Source organism: Chanodichthys erythropterus, chromosome 22 (assembly GCF_024489055.1).
Source record: "Chanodichthys erythropterus isolate Z2021 chromosome 22, ASM2448905v1, whole genome shotgun sequence".
Taxonomy (NCBI): domain Eukaryota; kingdom Metazoa; phylum Chordata; class Actinopteri; order Cypriniformes; family Xenocyprididae; genus Chanodichthys; species Chanodichthys erythropterus.
This window is the reverse complement of record NC_090242.1, coordinates 30,214,622-30,238,351: the sequence shown is the minus strand read 5'-3', so window position 1 is coordinate 30,238,351 and position 23,730 is coordinate 30,214,622. Positions and strand designations below refer to the sequence as shown.

General features: G+C 36.4%; 1 protein-coding gene and 1 pseudogene across 1 annotated transcript; one reads left to right on the top strand and one right to left on the bottom strand.

Annotated features, from left to right (window-relative positions):
• Positions 1-1,319: 1,319 nt before the first annotated feature.
• slc47a1 (solute carrier family 47 member 1) lies at positions 1,320-18,120 on the top strand. Its single transcript, XM_067375815.1, has 17 exons — positions 1,320-1,667; positions 3,038-3,139; positions 3,678-3,746; positions 5,124-5,272; positions 6,665-6,707; positions 7,271-7,315; positions 7,415-7,512; positions 7,628-7,725; positions 13,636-13,749; positions 14,075-14,142; positions 14,377-14,485; positions 14,887-14,962; positions 15,143-15,212; positions 15,476-15,608; positions 16,635-16,729; positions 16,824-16,997; positions 17,089-18,120. The coding sequence occupies exons 1-17, from the start codon at positions 1,497-1,499 to the stop codon at positions 17,398-17,400; spliced, it is 1,926 nt and encodes a 641-aa protein (XP_067231916.1). The 5' UTR covers positions 1,320-1,496; the 3' UTR covers positions 17,401-18,120.
• LOC137012295 (multidrug and toxin extrusion protein 1-like) lies at positions 17,557-22,921 on the bottom strand (annotated as a pseudogene).
• Between the last annotated feature and the right edge of the window lie 809 nt (positions 22,922-23,730).

Below are 23,730 nucleotides of genomic sequence, written 5' to 3'. Positions count from 1 at the left end.
ATGGTGGTGGAAAAAAATATGAGATCGGAGGAAAAAGTGTATTTCAAAACTTTTGCATTCGCTTGCAAAACTTTGCGCTTTGCGTTCCCAATTCAAAAATTTTGCAAGCGAATGCAAAGTTGCTTGGGGGAATGCAAAACATTTGCTAAAAGAAAGCAAAAGCATGCAAATATAATTTTGCTTCCAACTGTGGTGGTGGAAAAAAAATATGAGATGGGAGGAAAAATAAGTCAATGTTTTTGCATTCTCTCTCAAAATGTTTGCGTTCCCCTGAGAAATGTTGCTTTCGCTCGCAAAAACTTTTGCGTTCTTTCTTTGCGAGTGAATGCAAAAATTCTTGGGCAAACAGAAAGTTTCTCAAGGGAATGCAAAACATTTGCAAGAGAACGCAAAAGCATTGCCAAATAATTTTTCTTCTTGTCTCATATATGTCCATATTTCTTCTTTACCATGTCCGTTTAGGGGTTTTGTACTTTAGGAGCTCCAGCAATATTGTAGTTCCAGCAATATTTTAACTCATTTTTGTGCTTATTTTAAAAAAAATAGTGCAGAATATTTCTTATTCATCCCCCCGAAATTTTAAAGACAGTTTTATTTATTATTAGATTTTTAATATTTGTTGGACCCCAAATGCAATTTCAATAATATTTGAACACATTATTTTGACTAGTTAAAAAAAAAAAAAAAAGTTTATTGAATGATCAGCACTGGTTGTGCAAGACCTGTGAAGTTGACCAAGGTAAAGCATTAATGTTTAACCGAATGGGCACATTAATGATCAAAGGTTGTGTATGATGAGCCAACCATGACTGCTGCTGCTAAAGATCCATGGCAAGCTAGCAAAGACAATTAGAGATTGTTAGCTGATGTTGAATTATTTAGATCAGTTTGACAAATATTTAAACACATTTTCTTGTCATCAACACCTAAAACAGCAAAACATATTATCCTTGTGAGATTCAGACCTAACCCTACCTAAACAGTGTAGATGTGGTAAAAGAAGTCAGTTTGCAGGTTAAAGGCCTGTGTCCCAAGATCATATATCTCAAAGCAAAGCTTTTCCTGCTCATTATGCTGCTATAATAAAATGAACATCTTAGAAAGCGAGCGCTCTAGCATGTGTTCCTTAAAGGAGCAGCAATCTGTTACTTACACAGGCATTCCTGATAAGATTACCACTTCGTTTAAGAAGTATGAAAGGCTAACCCTCCCCTTACAGCCCCCCTCAGAGCTGCTGTACCCATACAGGGAATTATAAAGAGATTGCTTGTGACCTGCCTCTTTTAGGCTCACTCTGTGACTGAAGGCAGCAGGTTACTTATCAGTGTCCCAGCATAATTTGATTTGATTGTTTCTTCATCCATGGACTGATAACAACATTTTGGGACAAATCACTGCTGGAGAGAAGTGCTCTCATTCCTATATTGCTCCTATTATTCTCTCTGTCTTGCTTTCTCTTCACCCTCTTCTCTTATTTTCTTGCACTCAACGGCTGAATGGATAAGGCTGGGATGCTTGAGGCTTGTGGCCCCCTGGCAAGCAATGAACAAATCACCGAGGAAACAGCACCTAGTTCTAAACTGTTCCGCTGCAGCTGTGTGCGTCGCTGGGTTCCACTGGCCTACAGAGAGGAGCTCTACCACGTCCTGCGCCTGACTGGGCCCCTGGTGAGTCCTTTCTCTGTTCCAATACTCTCTCAGCGCTGCAGTTCATTTTAAACTTTAAAGACCGGAGCTTTGCCAGCAGAGACCGGATCTAGGGGTGCATGACATATTTTTTGACACATGGATGTAACTTAAGTTACAGACTGGGAGTTTTTAATTTTAAGATTGATGACGATGTGAATGATGGCTCCTGTTTTATAGTCGTGAACTAGTGTTTATCTGACTGTCCCATGGAATATCTGTGAATTCCTTCTATATTGGGAATTTATCTTGGTTAAGCATCTGTAGATTTTTTTAAAAAAATGAACATGATGCAGGAGCAATGGTACAACTTTTAAAGCAAATACAAAAATATATTTAAAATTATATATACGTTCACCGGCACCTTAGGTATACCTGTTCAACTGCTTGTTAACGCAAATATCTAACTAGCCAATCATATGGCAGCAACTCAATGCAAGTTCAAACTGAGCATCAGAAAGGTGATTTAAGTGACGTTGAACATTTGGCATGGTTGTTGGTGCCAGACGGTCTGATCTGAGTATTTCAGAACTGCTGTTCTACAGGGATTTTCACACACAACCATCTCTAGGATTTACAGATAATGGTCCAGAAAAGAGAAAATATCCAGTGAGTGGCAGTTGCAGACTGGGGCAACAGTAACTCAAATAGCCACTCATAACAACTGAGGTCTGCAGAAGAGCATCTCTGAACGCACAACATGTCAAACCTTGAAGCAGATGGGCTACAGCAGCAAAAGACGACATTGGGTGCCACTCCTGTCAGCTAAGAACAGGAAACTGAGGCTCACCAAAATTGGACAACAGAAGATAGAACTTTGCCTGATTTTCAGCTGGTAGGGTCAGAATTTGGCGTAAACAACATAAAAGCATTGATCCATCTTCCTTGTATCAACCATTCAGGCTGGTGCTGATAGTTTGGGATATTTTTCTTTTTGGGCCCCTATAAACGCTACCTGAGTATGTCCATCCCTTTATGACCACAGTGTAACCATCTTCTGATGGCTAATTCCATCAGGATAGCACGCCATGTCAAAAAGCTCAAATCATCTCAAACTGGTTTCTTGAACATGACAGTGAGTTCACTATACTCAAATGGCCACCAGATATATATATATATGACTATGTAAAATATATTATCGACATCTCTAAATTATGAATATTACTATGAGACATGAAGATATTAAGATATTATACACATAAACATCGTGATTTTCTGTAAAGTTCTTTTGCTGGACATAATCTGGAGTTCAGATAGTCCAACATTCTTACATGGGCTGCAGACTGAATTGATTTCTGTGTGGTTTATTATTTGTATCCTCATGTTCCCTGTTGATTTTCATTTTTTGGCAGCTCATCTCCAGGATCTTAAACTTTCTGCTGCCATTCGTCATCACAATATTCTGTGGCCACCTAGGAAATGCTGAATTGGCTGGATATGCCCTGGCCTCTGCGGTAATGCATCCATTGTCTAATGCTGTCAAAAAAGAAGGAAAAAAAACAAGAGCGAAATGTACCTTTAGGGTTACAACAGCTTGCCACTAGGACAGTGCCTTCAAAGGTAACCTTTTGTACTTTATCTGTCCCTAAGGGTTGCATGTTATTACCTAAAGCGCTCCTAAAGGTACTAAATGCACCCTTTAGAGGTAAATTAGGTACAAAAATATATGCCCCAGGCACAAGCGTAAGTCTACTTAGATTTAAGAAATTTTGTTCAGTTATTACATCTCTCTGATATTATTATTATTATATATATAAAGACTTCAGATGCAAAAGCCTCTGACATTAATTACCCTCATACATTTCACTGAAAAACCTCTTCTTGTCATATCAGTTTTTTTGGAAACCAAGAATATTTCCTATTTCCTAAGAAGTACTCTGGAAGTTGATCCAATCGAAAATCCAATGCCTGTATCTCCAAGAAGGAAGCCGTGAGAGATAAGGAGACTGTGTTCATTGATTGCACTGCTAAAGCAGAATTTGTCTCCCTCAGACTATTAATGTGACCACAACTGCTACTGGATGCGGTCTGGCTCTTGCATGTGACACACTCGTCTCTCAGGTAATCTTAACTCACAGTAATTATGTATGTTGTCTTGCCAACTAGCTCAATAAGCCATTGTTGTATAATACCCTCAAACCTGGTTTTAGCTGGGCACACAGTATAATGGTTGTATTTCTGTCACTGGCAGATTGTGCAGTGAGAGATTTATTAATATCTCCCACTGTTATAAAAAAACATATCTCAACCAGCATGAAAAACAACTCAACCTCAACTAACTTAATTTGATAGTACCTTGGATCTGTTATGGAAATATTACTACCTATCATGATCCTATGTGCAAAATACAATGGCAGTACCATTGTTTTTTTTTTTTATATATATACAAAGAATATTCCTTTCTGCAGAATATATTTTAAATATTAAATGATTTGCTATCAAAACTGCATTAATATCTAGTTCAGTAATGAAACTCTAGAGGGCGCAGCTGATAGGTCTAGAGTTGACAAAAGTACTGACTTCGGTACCATATCAGTACTAAAAATGTGACACGTTGAGCACTGTTGAGTGGATTCGTAAATGATCTTTGGCCATTGTGTTCACGGCTCATCGGATATGTCTGTGATTGGCTTCAGTGATCAACAATTCAAAAACATTGTAAATAGTCATCAGTGATGCTCTTCACTTAGCACTTACACAGACACACATGGGAGCATTCGAAAGCAGGCGTCTATTGCGGTCTGCTTTGCTAAAACCAGTCCGCTGATAGAGGCCTGCTTTCAAACACTCCCGCTCCCACCTTTAAACACTTCCATGTGCTTTCAAATGCCCCCTGCCTTGATCATTGTAGCCAATCACAGACATATCAGATGAGCGTGTCAACACAATGGCCAATCAGAGGTGTTTACGAATCTGCTCAACAGCTCTCAAAACATCACATTTTTTAAATTTCAGTACCAATTGGTACCGAAGCTGGAGCTTCTGCCAACTCTAGATAGGTCCTTAGCAATTACCGCATGGCACAAGCTGATTTGCCTCTGCTAATTCTGCAGCCAATGAGATTGCTTGCTCAACATTTAAATAGTCTGGTTCAGTGTTAACTGTAGGCTAGTCCTGCACCGCACTATCAGAGTTCCTCTGAAACCCTCCACCTCCCCTGGCTCGACCTGCCTAGATCTACTACGGGATTCTTGCAGAAACATCATATATGTTTTTCTATGGGTATAGCAAGTACATACTTTCTCTTCAGCAGAAACAGCCATAATCAACAGCAGCAGCCAAGCAGATTTAGTCCACCAAGACCAAATACATAAATATTGTTATATTCATTAACATGCTAAAACTTGTCATGATTGAAATACTACACTGTTCAAGGCTAAAGGTTTTGACAATAAGTTCCTCTATATTATGTACTAATGATCTGTTGTCCATGCTCAGACATTTGGCAGTAAGAACCTTAAGCGTGTGGGGGAAATTCTCCAGAGAAGCATAATCATCCTTTTACTCTTCTGCCTGCCATGCTGGGCCATGCTCATCAACGCTGAGTCAATACTCCTCACCCTGAAGCAAGAGCCAGAGGTGGCCAGGTCAGACTAATCCAGTCAGATTATTGGATCAGAACTTTTAGTAGGGTAATTGTTTCTGATGTAAAATATTTTTTCCCATGTAGATAGGAGACCATACTGTACGTGCTGCAGGGAAAGCAAAAAAATTGTGCCAAAAGAACAGAATAAGCAGTTTCCATTCTTTAAAAAAAAATCTGAGCTGTATAAATAATTTTCATGTGAGAGACTGGTTTTCCTGCCCTTGCGCCAGTAAACAAGTCATCAAAGAAGAGATATTGTTACAAGAAGGAGATTTATTTGATTAAAGAGAGAGTTATTTGATTAAAGATTACAAAGGCACATAAATTAAAAAGAAACAAAAGGTGAGGTTTAGGGGTGAGTGTAATGGACACAAGCTAGTAAGAGCTGTGCATGTAAACCTAAATGTCAATATAAATTAATTTCAAGTTAGATAATAGTTTATCTAAGTGCACTTAATTGTATTGAATGTAGAGTTGCAGAAGAATTGAAAACAAAACAAATTGGAACTCAGGAACATGTATAGAGAAAAACCACCACAACGAAACAGATAAGCATACTAGCAAAATAACCAACAAACTATGGAATCAAAGAGCTATATCAATACAATAGATAACAAGTACTTAAAGAATATAGGCATATAAGTGAAGGTGAAATTAAAAATCATGGAAACCTTAATCTATCACTATGGAAACTAAAGAAAACAGGAAGTTAACTTAAGATAATATAGTATATTAATGAAATAACAGGCCACTTATGTGTACTAAAGCACATGCAAAGTACTTGATTATAATTTTAACTATAGTGTGTTATTCAATATTACCTTTAAAGTTTATATTTTTAAATGTACTAAACTGCAACTTTATTATTTCCAATGTGTAATTTCAAATATATTAAATACATGCCATACCACTTTCAATAGATATTATATTAAGGTATATTTTAGTTTACCAGAGATGCTTGTCAGAACATTTAGCAGAACACTTTAACCATATTTCAGAGATAACAGAATTATGAAATTGCATATAAAGATGTACTTAAATCCCAGCTAACTGTGTCAAAAAAGCTGAACTCTAAAGTTCAGGTAAGTGCATTTAATAATTTAAACTATGATACATTTTCATTTAATTGCACTTAACATGCAACTAAGTGTCCATTACATTCAGTTTGCAGTATATTATTTCTATAATAAGTTTTTTTTTTTTTTTTTTTTTTTTTAAGTATGCTGAAGTTACTTGTTTTCACACAGAAAAAGTTATTTTTATTTCTGCCTCTACATCTTAAAAAACACAATAGGACACCAAATTGTAACTATTTATGGAAAGTGTCATTTATTCTGTTTTTTGGTATCATACTGTTCTATCCTCAAAGCTCCATTATTCATCCCTATTTCAGGATTGCACAGCTGTATGTTATGGCTTTCCTCCCTGCTGTCCCTGTAAGTATAACAACATGTTTTTACAAAAACATTCAGTGGTTGCGCTTTCATCTCTGTGCTGGCCTTGTTTTCTAGAGTCTAAGTTCAAATGTTTCCTGGCGCTTTCTCCAAATTGTGCTGCTCACTCTTCAGGACACTTTATGAGAAGGGTCTGGCTGCAGACCATGGATGAGTGGAGCTCCACTCTCAAACAGGAAATACGTCACCTCCACTTGTGTTTTATTAACATCTACACCGACCCCAACCCTAAACCTACCCTTACAATAATGCATACAGTAATTAAGTGACGCAATATTGATGTGCACATGCCCAGCGGCCATAGCTGAAGCTAGCTCCACTAGCGCATATGATGGATTTCCGCCCTTGAGCGAAGCTCCACTCGCCCCCTCAGCCCCAATTGTACTTTATTGCTCTATGACCAGAGTGTTTCCTGTCAGATTGTCTTTTTTGTTCAATACATGTAATATTTAAAGGGTGTAACCACATGCATACAGTCATTGTCACAAGCTTCCCTTCTGCTGACAGCACAGATAACTTTTTCTGTCCATCCTTTAATTTCCTAGGCCATGTTTCTGCACCAACTGCAGGTGTCTTATCTGCAAAACCAGGTACAACCTCTCAGTCAGCTCAAGATGTTGCATTGGACAGCATGTATATATGAGCAAAAGAGATGAAAACTGAAGGTATAATGTATTGTCATGTTTCAGGGCATCATCCTGCCCCAGATGTACACAGCAGTTGCTGCCAACATTTTAAATGTAGCAACAAACTACGTCCTCCTTCACTCAATGAAGCTGGGAGTGATGTATGTATGATTAGTACTAATTTTAATACTAATAAACAACAATAAATATACTCTAAATCTGAAGAGCTAGGAAATAAATGATCTTTAGGATAAGCGTGTGTGTGTGTGTCTGCAGGGGCTCTGCTGCAGCCAACAGTTTCTCACAGATCTCCATCTGCCTCCTGTTGTTTGCTTACATTCGCTGGAAAAAGCTGCATGTGAAGACATGGGGTGGTGAGGAATATATGGAAAGACACACACACAGAGACACTCTTTTATGCCATTATGGGGTCAACGACTTCTAAAATGATTACATTAAGTCATCTATAATTATCACTACCTAAAGGGGTGTTCACATCCGACAGTGATTTGCTGCGACAAATTGATCATTTTTTAATGACAGTGAGCAGGAGAGATGGTTAGCAATGCAGTTAGCAGAGTTTCAATGTATGCAAATGAGCAGCAGAGTATGTGGTGACTACCAATGGAAGTGCCGACAGTGATGCACCACTGGATATATTTGGAAACAATAAGACTTGTAGTAGCAGTGATTCTAGAATCAACTCCAAGAGAGTCGCTTGGCCATTCACGGCAAGAACGATAAGTATAAAGATAACTATAATGAAAACTATATGTGTCCACACTCGCTTTCTTTAAAGTCGGCATAAAACGAAAGTTGCGAAAGTCTTTTCATCCCTATTGTCAGGGTTGGGCAAAAATATGTATTTATTTTAAAATAAAATACCAAATAAGTTTTAAATGTATCAAAATAAACTACAAAATACAGCAGCCACAACATGTATCAAAATAAACTACTCTATTTTTGTATTTTGAAAATACTACAAAATACTTTTACTTTTAGCATGAAATAATGAATAATGAGCATGAATAAAACCTTCCATCAGTTGGCCCATTTGATCGATCCCTTCACCATTACACTGACTTGATTAAGTAAATCTCTGCCCGAGTCATGCAATAAATCTGACATATGCAACCAGTTAAAGGCACAAATATGTAGGATTTTTAGATTAAAATATTCAAAAACCACTAAAACAATGTTATATTTTTTGTTGACTTGTGTACTTACATTATCCCAAATGTTTCCAAGAAATTCTAAATCCAGAAAAATAAGCAATTTTAACCAGGACACACACGTGTGTCGCCTATCAATGACATCATTACCCTCGATTTCCAGTTTTATTTTGTCGAAAAAACAATGGAAACATCGAAGACACTTTAGTACTGTATAATATGAGTTTTATTAGACAGGGAATCAACTGTTTGGATACATTCATTGACAGAAAACTCATCATGTTATATCGTTTAACACATTAAGGGCCAGATTTACTAAACGGGGCAAATTAGCGCCTATAGGCCAACATAGCTTAGCAAACGATATGTTCGGATAAGGTCTTACTCTGGCATTTCAAAGAAATTAATAATCCTTCTACCACACACTCTGTGTTCTCTGCAGTGTCTCCTCCTAACAGCAACAATTGCAGCCATGTCACAAATGGGGTTCAGACATGCTTTTTTAGGGCGTTAAATAAAGGAGTACCAGTAAATTGACGAGCACAAACATTAGTAAATCGCATTGTGTAATTCATTTATATACTCTCCTCCCATAAATTTTGCATTTGAAAGGGAAACTCCTAAAAATGCGAGCCCGATCACACGAAAATGCGTATCAATAGTACGAGTTTGTAATCTCGTAGAATATATACGCCAAAATGAGTTTTGGCGTACTTATGGTATGCAGTTTTTCGCGTGCATATGATACGCACTTTATGCCGTATCATACGCAGGGCCGGGTCTAGGGTGGGGCTAGGAGGGGCAATGCCCCCCCAGATTTCTCTTGTGCCCCTCCAACATCCCCAGGATACAAATTTTTTTGTGATAGCACTCAAAATGTAAAAAAAATATAAACACTAAATTAGTTTATACGCAAATTTTTCTGGCGCGCCTCGCGGCGCGCATCCTTTTACAGAAATGTAGCTTGGAATTTTAAAAATGTGATTTCCAAGTCATGAAAAATCTTGAAAATTAATAAATTAAAAACTAAAAAAAAAAATATATATAGATGTAACTATTATAGTAAAATATAAAATAGTTTTGCTAAGTTATGTTCAGCTCTAAAATATTCTATCAGCATATTACGCTATTTGTTGAATAGTAGCCTATTATTTGATGTGATAACACCTTTCAGAATCTGCAAAATATCAATAATTTAAAAAATAAGTGAGAGTTTTTTTGGCACTGCAACAAAAATGTATTATTATGAGATGTTTACATATAGTCCACAATATATAATAAAACACGAAAAAGGAAAGAATCATGCAGCCAGGTCTTCTAATGGTTTAAATTTCTTCAATGAACCAAGTTGTCTTCTTCCACTTTTACATTTTACCATTCTTAAAGATTTAGAGTAAATCCAAAATTCCTTCTGCAAAACAGAAAAATAATATAACATGAATATAACATTTTCCCAAAATGAAAATATTGTTCAGTAGACACTGAATGTGTTCATCTTCCATAAAAGTTCCATAAAAGGAAATCTGGCAGCCTGCATGTTTCTTGACAACCTTCTTCCATATGGATCAATTTTCTGTTCTGATCGCAACAAGTCTCTGCAAACTATTGAGTAGGCACCAATTTTGTATTTTTAAAATACTGTCAAATACTTTGTAAGAAGTATTTTGATACACAATACAAAGCCATTTTCATCAACCCTATCAAATACAAATTACAAAATACTATTTTGTATTTGAAATACATGTATCATAAATACTGCCCATCACTGCCTATTGTGACGTATTATTTGTAAAACCACTTTTTGAATAATAATGAAAAAAAGTAGAACGGGACTTTTGTTAATTGGAAATTGATTGGATCGCTGAGTTTGCTATTGCTGTGATCTCATGTGAGTGTACCAGTAAACACATCATCAGAGAAGAGAATGTGAATAAAGATTTTGAGGGGACATTAATTTTAAAACAAACAAGAATTGTTCAATTTGATTTCATGGTGACTTTAAAGTCGATTCTGATTGAAATTCAGTAAAAATTGCTGCTCCGGCTAGCTCTGCCCTGCCTCAGGCTCCGCCCTCGGTCGCTCCAGCTACACCTCAGCCCTCCAGATCCCTGCATCCATTTCGAGGGGTTGTCACTGCAGCTCCATCGCGGTCGTCGGTATCAATCCAGTCCATCAGCCCTCCATCTGCACCATGGGTTCCTCCTCCATCATCAACGTCGCCTCCGTTCTTCCCCAAGGTGACACAGAAGCTGTCACCACCATGGCTCCTCCCTCAGACTGTGTGCTTCACCTGGGTCGGATGATGTGTCACCTGCACCACGGACTTGCGGACCGTCCATTGCTCTCCGGCCCTCCACCCCTACTGCTCCGGCTAGCTCCGCCCTCAGTCGCTCCAACTACACCTCAGCCCTCCGGATCCCTGCATCCATCTTGGGGGGTCGTCACTGCGGCTCCATCGCGGTCATCGGTATCAATCCAGTCCATCAGCTCTCCATCTGAGCCATGGTTTCCTCCTTCGTCATCGACGTCGTCTCCGTTCTTCCCCAAGGTGGCGCAGAAGCCGTCACCACCATGGCTCCTCCCTCCAACGCCACCGCCGTGGTCCACCATCCTGGCTGGGGACTGGGCCACCACCTGGCTCATCCTCCAGCTCAACCGTCCTCCAGCATCTTCTTCCATCTCACCTTCACTCCGTCCACCTCCAGGAGGGGAATGTACTGTCACAGTCACCATCTCTGTCACCAGCATCAGCACTCAGCATCACATTTCCCAGCGTCCCTCCCATTCCTTACATGCACACAAAAAAAAGAAAAGAAAAAAAAGCTGAATTTATAAAAATGATCCAGTTCAAAAGTTTACATATTGATTTTTAATACTCTGTGTTGTAAACTGAATGATCCATGACTTATTTTATTTTATTTTTTTGTGGTGGTTGTTCTGGATTACCTTGTTTGAGCAGTTAAATTGACCATGTCCTTCAGAAAAATCCTTCAGGTTCTGCAAATTCTTTGGTTTTCCAGCATCTTCTGCATATTTGAACCCTTTCCAACAATGACTGTATGATTGATCTGTCTTTTCACACTGAGGACATCTGAGGGACTCAAACAAAACTATTACAAAAGCTGCAAACATTCACTGATGCTTCAGAAGGAAACAATGCATTAAGAGGGTGAAAACTTTTGAACAAGATGATGTGCAAGTTTTTCTTATTTTGTATTTTTAGTCTCTATTTATCCTGTTCATCCAATTAAAAAAGGTTACATTCCTGGCTCTTAATGCATTGTGTTTCCTTCTGGAGCATCAGTGAATGTTTGAACCTTTTTTAATAGTTGTGTTTGAGTCCCTCAATTGTCCTCATTGTAAATAGATGGATCTCAAAATCATACAGTCACTGCTGGAAAGGGTTCAAATATGCAAACGATGCTGGAACCTGAAGGATTTTTCTGAAGAACAGAGTTCAGTTTAACTGCTCAGGGCAAACAAGGGACTCATGAATAGCCATCACAAAACAAACCAGTCGTGGATCATCCAGGTAACCACACACAGCATTAAGAAGGGTATGTATATTTTTGAACTGGGTCATTTTTATAAATTCAGCTATTTTTTTCTTTCTTGTGGACTTAATGTAAACATCTGTTGTGTGAAATAGCTTATTCAGGACTGTACTGAATAAAAAAAAAAACATGATATTTTTATGATCCTACTTATTTTGTTAAAACGATAAATATTTTTGCAGATTCTGCAAGGGGTATGTAAACTTTCGAGCTCAACTGTTTCATTACCATTATAGCTATCGTCCTTGATGAGAACGGCCCTTACAGTAATTCTTGATTCTGAAGAAAAAGGGAGAGGTGACATGAGATCTTATGAAAGACTCAAAGTTTTCGATATTAGTTTACATCTTTATGACAGACAGACAGTCTTTTCTTCAAGAAGTCAAAACCTCTGACAGTTGAAGTAGAAGTTTCCCGCCAGTTTGAATAAACTTTATCGTTATCTCTTTTATTGCATTTTATTGTGTTCTTGATCTACCTATTGTTTGAATGATACGAGTCACGTTGATCATGATGTTACAGCCGTGAATGACTTGCAACAAATTAATTTGTTGGATTGTAATGCTCCCATACAATTGCTACAAGCTTGTCGCCATCTACTGGTGTAATCATGTAAACTACAAAAAACAGTCAACAATGAATCAATGAACAAATCTGTCTTTTTGATTAACAAAATTGTTATTGAGATGAATCACACTTCCCTATTACACCTAGCTGTTAATGGGCACATTTTGATGCATACCATGCCCAGGCATGTTAGGCCCTTCAGTGGAGTCGATTTCCCTGAGTGAAATCGTCACCAAAGTTTCCAAGGACTCTCAATTTCCAGTGCCTCAGAATCTAACAATCAGTTCTTTTTCATTGACTTCCAGCACTGGAAGGTGTGAATTTCTACTCCTTATAGACACCAGTTGGCATTTTCCCAGTGAAATGAAATAATTTGTTCCTTTGTGAAGCTGTTTTCCCAAATGTTTTTTTATGTTTTTTCCCCCATATACCTTGGGCAGGAAATAGTTAAATGAGGAATATTGTGACTTCAATCAAAACTCCATTGGAAACTCCAATCAAAGTGTTTCAGGACATTCAGTACTGATATCCCTTTGGAGTGACTTTGTGCTTTGTAACTTTACAGATGTCGTTCATGCTCCAACAGCAACATTTCACACTAAAAAAAAAAGTTGAAAACATAAAAAAGCACAATAGGTCCCTTTTTAAGAGTGTGGCCATTTGTAACTTGAATGTGTCAGCTGCTTCCAGTCATTTTAGAAGTACAAAAACTGTTTGTAGCACAAATAGTTATTTTTTTTTTTTTTACCTATTACCTATAGTTATTTACCTAAGTTGGAAGCCTCACACAAATTCACATGAAATAGCTTCCTTCTGCTTTGCAAAATAAGGTGGATAAGCTTTGTCAAATTTCTCTACATACATGAAAAAACACAAAATACCAAACAATTATTTTGCATAGCTAGTCAATAATTACAAGAGATGTTTTCTGTATACCCACATGACTGCAGTGATTGTGTGTGTATGTGTTTGTCTCTGTTGCCCCCTACAGGCTGGTCTAGTGCATCACTGCAGGAGTGGGGCTCCTACATGAAACTGGCCATTCCCAGCACTCTTATGCTCTGTTTTGAGTGGTGGATCTATGAGATCGGAAGTTTCCTTGCAGGTGTGTTTGAGGGGGTTTGAGTATTGTCTTGCATTTCTGATTCAATTGAATAAGTAGTTGCCATCATGAATCAAATAACAGAAAATATTCCTATTGATCTTCAATCTAAAGTGCCACTGCAATCATGTAAAATTTTGTTATAGCAATAATGCAGGATCCCAGGTGGAAGTGCAGTGAACAATTGTTTCATGGCTTACTAATCATCTCAAAAAGCCTAACTACGTTTCAGTTCTGCAATGCCACAATCAGAAAAAACACACACTCATTTCACACATAATTAAATAGCATCCATCCCTCTTCTTATTTTTCCCCTGATGGTTGGCAGGAATGCTGGGGGAGGCAGATCTTGCTGCTCAACATGTGTTGCTGGAGGTGGGGACCATTACTTACATGGTAAGACAGTGTTGTGTAACATTAAGTTCACAATACTTAGCTCATTTTAGACATTACTGCCAAAAGGCAAATGTACACATGCATTACAAATCATTGATTGATTGATTGATTGATTAGTTAATTATTTGCAATGCATGTGTTGTTTTCAATATATTTTAACGTATTCATTTATTTATTGTTAAACTGAATTAGTGTGAATATCTGCATGTTTTAAAAAATATATTTCCTGCTAAGTTTCCATTAGGTGTGCATGCAGCCGCTTGTGTGCGTGTGGGAAATGCACTGGGAGCTGGAGACACTAACAGGGCCCTCATCACCAGTAAAGTGACACTCATGATCTCAGGTTAGTAGAATATGGAAATACCCACATAGTGCTTAAAATTAAGCTGAATAAGTATAACTAATAACTATCCCGAGAACTTAAAGTCTTGCTATTTTGAGGTATGAGTAAAACAGCTTTTTAAACAAGAAAAAATTTAGGGTGGGATTTGATTTTGTCAATCGCCTTCGTGCCAATAAACACATCATCAGAGAAGAGATGTGTCTGAAAGAGGGAGGGAGATTACGAGGCTCTACAAATTAAAAAAAAAAAAAAAGAAATGTACAGAAAAATCATAATCAATTCTACAATAATCCATGAAATAAATGAATAAAAAAAAGAATTGTAAAGTTTGATTTGAAATTTCATGGTGAACATATAATAAGTATCTAGAAGAAAATATAATTAAAACTTTTGCATTGCAGGAGTTTTGGCTATTTTACAGGGAATCGTGATGGGTTCTTCAAAGTCAGTAGTGGGCTACATCTTTACCACTGATGAGTATGTTTTTTCACTCACAACATTCTGTATATACAAGTATTGGATTATGATATGATTATTATGGATTTATCAAGTGATATCAAGATCTCATTTTCTGCAAAAATAATAAAAAAAAAACGATTAGAGTGAAGCTTTTCCTCTATTGTTTTGCAGTTCTCACCTTTTGATTTAATCTAACAGGAGCATAGTGAAGATGGTCTCAGAAAATCTCACCCTGTTCGTCTTCCTGCAGTTTTTTGATGCTCTTGTGGTAAGTTTAATTGTATTTGTTCAAAGGAAGGCAACACAAATTAATCGTTGGTGGCATTATGCTATCTTTTGGAATGCCTAATGATAGTATTTCATCATTGTGTGTGATACTAGTGATAATGTCACAATTAGACTTTATCAGTTAAAATGCTCTTACCAGCGATTTCTTGTGATGTCATGAAACCTGGTTCTGTGAAATGATGTAATTCACTGATTACTGGGAAGTGTTTATGGATCATATCTGTACAACGTGTTGTGTTTTAGTGTGTGTGTTCAGGGATTCTTCTGGGTGCTGGGAAGCAGAAGATAGCAGCACTGTCCAACTTGATCTGTTACTACTGCATTGGATTACCAGTGGGAATATCTCTGATGTTTCTGGCTGAGCTCAGGATACTTGGTACTCATTTTTGCATGTCCCGTTTTCTGCACAGTTAGACTCGTTCCTCGGTCAACATATTTTGTTGATCCTGGAACAACATTCCAGTCTGAAAATCCCATAAGTCCCATAAGTTATCCCTAAAACCAGAGGGAAATGATAGGTGAATAACACTGATGTACAAGCACCAAACTCTGATTGTAAGCCTAAGCTTGACAGAAACTGTAAATGTGTCCCTCAAATCTGATTTGTTTGGATCTAATTTGAGCTGGTTGACTGGTTGTTGCACTTGGTGAAATCAGGTTCACCTTTTCATCCATATTCTCCCAACATATCAACATTTAATTTTTCAATGATGTCGAGCCAATAAAGCCATCTTTAATTCCATTTAGATATGTGACAACCCAATTTTCGTCATCAGAATAAATTACATTTTACAATATATCAAAATAGAAAGTAGTTATTTTAAATTGTAATAATATTTCATATTATTATTGTTTTAATGTATTTTAGGTCAAATAAATGAACATAAGAGACTTTTTTTTAAAAAATCTTACCAACCTCTCAACTTCTGAATATTCTGTATACACTGGGGATATCAATCTAGCCATCCAAATAAAACACATTTTATAATAATAATAATAATAATAATAGTCATCAAAACAATAGCTATGTTTATGTTTTTCTATAAAACTAATTTCAATACATAAATTAAATGCATCTTGTGATTTTTAAAATGATAGTTCACTTAAAAAGAAAAATTCTATCATAAATTACTCACTCTCATGCCGTTCCAAATCCATTAGACTTTTATTCATTTTTGAAACAGAAATTAAGATATTTTTAATGATTCGGTAATAAAGTAATTGATGGCAGATTTGTTATTATTTTTGGGTGAACTAACCCTTTAATGTAGATTCGGGTCTCTGGTCATTTAGCATGTTTTCTCCTCAATCCAGCCATGTAATAAAATTCAGATTGTGTTTGTTTTTCTGTTACCTGTTCTAAGCCTGAAACGCATCCCATTTTATTTTCCCACTCATTCAGGTCTGTGGCTTGGCCTCTTGATTTGTGTCATTATTCAAAGTTGTTTCTTCACCACTCTCATCTTCAAGCTCAACTGGAAGAAAGTGACAGAGCAGGTAGGACATGACAAATCAAACCAATGTCAAGCCAAGCTGCCATTGTGGAAGGCAGTTGAAAGCATTTGATAATGTTGACTAATGTCTTCCTTAGGCCCTGAAACGTGCAGGCAAACATGCAATAGTGTGCATCGGAAAGGCATCATCGATAGGACAGACAGTCCTCAATACACTAGTTTCTGAAGGGCAGGACGACGCAGAGCATAAGCCTGATGGAGGAGCTTCAGCAAGTATCCCTGAACCTTGGGATGACATAACTGGAAACAAAGTAATTGATGTCTGTCCTGAAATATGAAACTATTCTCAAATCCCTGTGGTGATAACTTCTATTTATATGTATATATTTTGTGCTTCTTTAGGCTCAGCTAACAAGTAATAGCTCTGAAGCGGCCGGCTATGTACAAGTTTGTACCCAGGAGATGGGTAAACTAGTAATGGAGAGCGAATCTGGAAAAGCCCAACCTAAAGTCTTGCTCTCTACGAACCAGCTTGTGCTTAGACGGGGACTTACACTGTTGACCACCCTCCTGATCCTGATAGCTGGAATCGCTGTGCATGTAGCTTGTCCTCTTCCAGAAAATTTTATTCCACATCAGAGCAACCTAACAATGGATTCAAATATTTTTTACACAACTAACACCTTCCTCAACACCACAGCAAGCTCACTCTAACTTGAACCATCTTACCAAGGCCCAAATTCAAAAAAATTGGGACTGCAACTGGGTCAATCCATCCAATCTCTACAAGGAGGACATAAGCAAATCAGCCAATACCGGCAAAATGACATTTGTCAGTGTTATTTAAGAGAGAAAAAAAAACAAAACTGATTACATCTCTGCCAGCTTGTAGGCTCGCAGAAGAGTACATCTCTGAATGTACAATATGGACTTCTACAAATTTTCTGGGACACTCTCCAGCCCAGCTGTCTAGGCCAAAATACAGCTGAATAAGACTACTGAAAAGAGCAGTACTTATTGTGCAGTATATATTATTTCATTTCTTAGTGAACAGATTTTACATTTTAGACATATATTTAGATATATATCTGGTTATATGATGCAGATTAAAAGGTTGTAGTTTTCCTTGTTAATATATTTATCATATCAAAGTAAAGCACAAAGTAATATACTATTAAAAACATTCTTTACAAAGTTCTTTTACACAAGCATTTAAAGCTACTCTGCACATTTTTTGATAAAAAAAAAAAGGTTATTAATGAGAGTGCAAAAATACAGCTTCTAAACCATGCAAATACACTGTTAAATGCACATTCACCTGTGAATGTCACATCATATCCGTACTCTGGCTGCATTAGTATACAGCCATTTTGATATAAGTACGTGTGAATTTGTCCATTCAAGCGCAAAGATGTGAAAGAGAATTCAATTAAGTAGGCTATTCTCGCTCTGTCTGAGAGGCAGCTTTCTGGGAGCGCGCTTCAGATGTTTGCACAGAAAACATCTTGAAAACATCATGTGATTACTGTGCTTTCCTATAATAATGTAGGGAACCACTCGTTATACATAAATCATGTAACAGTTCAAGTTTTACTTACATGTAGGATTTAGTTTTAATCCAAATGATGCATGTGCTGAATGAGCATTCAGCAACCAAGAGCATGCAATACAAGTGTGCACGCTCTCTCACTCTTTATCATCAGTGTCAGTTAACGTTAGTAATATGTTCCTCATTTTACTTTCTTTGCTATTGACATCTGATTGAACTACAAACTTTCTGATGTATGTAAAAAAAAAAGAAAAAAAAGGATGAGCTCAACAAGTCTGTGCTCAATCTTCCCTCAAGTACACAAGCACAGTATACAGTATTGGTATCGGTCCATCACTACATTCTATTATGAACAGATTAAATTGAGGATTTTATTCATATATAAACATTGATCAGCGAACATAAACAGAAGCTCAACCGAACCTGCGAACAAACCGTTGCAAGAACAAACCTCATTGGTTTTTGTGGAAGCTCAAACGTTCTCCGTAACACACGAGCACGGCAAGCAAACATGCTTGAGCTTCTGTTTATTGTAACTGATGCATTGATGAATGTTTATATGTTAATAAAAGCCTAAATTAAATCTGTTCAGCGTATAAAGTGATTGTGTCTCTTAAGAAAATGGACTAAACCACTCAATTCATACTGATTTAGTTTTCATCAAAAAGATCTTCATTTATGTTCTGAAGATAAACGAAAGTCTTATGGGTTTGGAACGACATGAGGGTGAGTAATTAATGACAGAAGTTTCATTTTTAGGTGAACTAACCCTTTAATGATTTTCTAAAAAGTAATTTATTCTTTGCTTAAAATGGAAATGGAGTATATGGTACAGTTCACTGTGAAAAAAAATCAGTTATTCACAGTGAATAATTAACTATTTTAAAGTCTATTAACTATTTTAAAATATTTTAGTCCATTTGAAGGGATTGTAATGATTTTCAAGTGTCATTTTACTGCAGAAATGTGTGAGAAAAAGAAATCGCTTTCATGTGTTTTGCATGACAGAAAACTTTACAACAGATTTTTTTTTTAATAATTTAAATAAACAAATAGACAAGAAACAGTCTTTTGTTTTTAAAAAATTTGAATATTTTTATAATTTTATAAATATTTTATTTAAAGGGAATACTCCTTTATCGAGTCCTTCCAGATCTGTGTTTGCATCTGTCTGGCCTTCTTCAGTGTGCAGGGCCTCTTCTGGCACTTCTGTACAATAATCAACATAAGAGAAAGTCCATGATGAAAGAAACATGTTTTTTTTTTTCTTCCCATTATTAAGGTCATCATATACCACAGACAAAAAGTACCTTCTGTGCAGCCCTTATTTTCCATAGCATAAGATTCATCTTTGGTCTCAGGGGCTTGTACACCAGCTCTGATCAAGGCCTGAAAATAAGAAGATACAGACTCAACTAATCATCAGTCCAAATAGACTATATATATATATATATATATATATATATATATATATATATATATATATATATATATATATATAAACTTGAGTTTAATATTTGAAATGTTTCAACACTTTAAAATCATTTAATCATTTGGGAATCCCACAAAATAATATACCACAATATTACAAAGAGCACCAAACAGCTGCTTTCCAGCACCTCTGACAATGCCACTTGTAATGCCCTACAGACAGAAAAACAATTTTTTAGTTTGACTGTTATCTAGAAGACATTATTAGACATTCTCAGTATCTAAAGTGAATATCTGAGAAATAAAGGTAGAAAGACACTGAATTTTCCTTCTGAAAGTAAGTGTATAATGTTTTACAGATGTTTAGATATAAATACTGATAACCAGAATTAAATAAAAGTAATTTAAGAAAAGACAGAAAGACTATTGTAAACAGGATGCAATTTTGAAAAATGTAATTCTCTCTCTAACTTTCAGAAACATACAGACAGATCAGAATCAAAACAAATGGAAAAAAAATCACAAGCTTACCTCAATGGCATCAAATATATGAAAGAAGCTGTACATGATCATGACCTCTGATACTCTGAGCACTATTTCCCTTTGAGATAGAGAGAGAGAGAGGCCACAGTCAGTACACAGAACTGAGTCAGAATCACTTTGATTTATTCAATCAACATGATTTTTTTTTTTTTTATCTGAACTTTTAATCAAGTAACAGATTGTAACCCCACCAGTTTTACTCACACCGCTCCAAAGGATTCAAACCAGCATTTCCAGCATGGGAGGTGGGCGCGCTAATAAGGACGCTAAAGGTGTCAGTCACTAACATACCTCTTGAGGCCAGTGGAGTGAGGTTTTACCTGCAAAGATCTTTACTATAAATATACAATAAAGGTTGTGACTACACAGGATGCAAGTACTAGAAAAAACAACAGAGAAATTCTAATCCTGATTTTGAAAAAGAAACCATAACCATTTGAACTGGCCCAGAATGGCATCTAGAACCATTTTTAGAAGAGTTTTTATTTGAGTTAATGAGCAAATCACGTACATCCAAAAACAGATGACACTTTGGCAGAGAGCTTGGCTTGTTCTGTGTTTCCAGCTCCAAGAGCATTTCCCACTCTCACACTGGCTGCCACTGCAAATCCCATTGGAAACTGAAAAATTAGGTTAATAAATGCATAAATGACAAATACATATACTTTAACTAAAAGATTCAAATATAATTTATCATAGATGCTCAGAAACAGAACTTGATGCTGCTGGAGACGCTTGGTTTTTGATATGGTTCTTTTATATGATATTTTGATATGATTCTTCTACTTTTATTTCAACAGCAATTTTACCAGTTTCTCACTTGTATGATGGAAATTTTCCAATTAAATATTTAAACAATCACCCAATGTGCACAAAATCGGATGCACAAAATATGATTGTTGTTACCAACCAATGTGTCTGTTTTACCACCTAGGTTGAAGATAACCAAATATTTGCTAATGGAACACAAAGCTGTAGTAACCATTAAAAAAAAAGGAGTAGAAGTAGTTTTGGCTGAATGTAGAATAACAGAAATGGAACACATATTAGTACCACAGTTCTGTCAACAGGTTCCAATTTCAGTTTATTTTTCATATAATTGAAATGCTAATATCTTGACCCACTGACCAGCAAACAGCTGGTGCTGCTTGGTCTGAGAAGATCCTGAAATCAGTACAGGTGTTTATTTTCATGAAACCATGGAACCTTGGAAAAATATAGCATAAACGCAATAGTGGCCAGCTCATAAACAACAATGACAAAAACACCACAAAAAATATAATTTATTCATAACACAAACAAAATTTAATTACATAAAAACATAGACAGATTGCAAACCTGCCAGGAATCCACCAATCTCATATGCCCACCACTGTACACAAAGCATGAACATGCTGGGAAAAGGTCATAAGACCAACCAAATGTGAGACAGTGAGATGTAATAGATGGAGACCTAGAAGTGCTTTTATGGAACTGTAATTGATATACAGTGTAGCAATTAGTTTCTTTGTTTCATTAGTTTCCAATAGTGACAAGTGGTGACAATAATGACAAATAATTATCATTTGAAGCTATCAGTATGTTTTTTAAGGGGGGCTGGGTACCCTGATGTCATCACTCATCAGCAACATTTCATTGAACTACTTTCTGGTCAATTTTTAAAAAAGTAAACTTTGCACTGTTTCACCAGGACATGTTACTCTCCTTTAACTGACAATACATAGAACTATAGAACAATAGACAGACAGACAGACAGACAGATAGATAGATATCAGCAGGTGGCTTTATGCAGGCCCTTCCATTGAATATAAACAGAGAGAAACACAGCCAAGGAATACTGGGAAATGGTGTTTGCAGCAGCAGATAAGAAAGGGTAAATAAGAAAGTTTAATAAATCATATTGACCTGCATTTATTTTATTCAAACATATAGAAAAACAGCAATATTGTGAAATTTTGAAATAACTTTTCTATTTTTAATATATGGTAACCCTTATAAGTACAATAAGATTCCATTTGTTAACATCAGTAAACGTGAACCAACAATGAAAAAATACTTGCATTTATGAATCATAGTTAGTGTTACTTCAACATTATGAAATATTTTATCTCATTATGGGTGATCAAACATTTTTTATGAGTATGAACAAATTTCACATTTAACTTTGTCACTTAGACTGCATTCAGACTACATTTTATCAAATGTAATGGCAGATGTATTAAGAACATTCTAATATTCATATCTGATTCATTTCCAAATTGTAAATATTTTTGTGAAAACTATTAGGAATGAGCACAATGTAATTAAAATCAAGGCAAAAATGAAAAGGGTAAAAGGATAAAGAAAAAAAAAAAATCAGAATTTCATATCAAATTCTATTTCTTTTTGTTCATTTTTCACTGTCTGATTTAAATAGTTACATCAAAAGAGAAAATAAAAAAGCTTTACAAATAAACAATAAACAATGAAAGAAATGTATAAATAATTCAGCTTAATAAATCAATTCACACTATTCAAACTTACCACTGGTCCTGCCAGTTTCACCTGCTCTACAATTTCTTCTTTATAATTCACTGGTAACAAACTCCGAAGTTTCTTTCGACAGCCTCCACAAACAACATGTGAACTCGATGTTGAGTGAGCGTCATCAGTTTTCTCCAGTTTTGAGTCTCCATTTATCTGACTCCCTGTGGTAATACTGTCCATTTTCATTATTCCTGAAGTTTTTAATTCCCACAACGCAGCTTATATGAAGTTAAAGTACAGGACTACATCTGAATGGAAGACATTCCGCTAAAGGTCCACTGCAGGGAAACGTCTGAGAGGATAACTGTTTGGTAGTAAGTTTAGCCCTGCCTGCTGCTGTACTTGACAAGGTTATTGCATAAACAGAAGACACTGTGTGCTCAGATTTAGGTGTTCGGTTTGTTGTTGCTCAAGCAAATAATAAAAACAACAATAAAAAATATAAATAATTGTTATATTTAATAATGAAAATGTGACATGTGAAGGCCAAGTGATAACCCATACTCAGAATGCTCTGCATTTTAACCCATCCAAGTTAGTTCACACACATTAAGAGCAGTAGAGTAGTGAACACACACACACACACACACACACACACACACACACACACACACACACACACACACACACACACACACACACACACACACACACACACACACACACACACACACACACACACACACACACACACACACACACACACACACACGGAGCAGCGGGCAGCCATTTTGCATTGGTGCATGGGGAGCAATTGGGGGTTAGGTGCCTTGCTCAAGGGCACCTCAGTCATTTCCTCCTAGAAATAAAAATCAAACTCACAACCTTATACTACCAGTCTGACTCTCTAACCACTAGGCCATGAGAGCCCCCTATGTGTCAAAAGAAAAATTACTGAGTGCTTCTTATCTACGTATTTCTAAACAATGAATATCTATGTAGGTATATCATATCTGACTCATCAGAAACACTTTCACTGTATTGAATAATCTTTA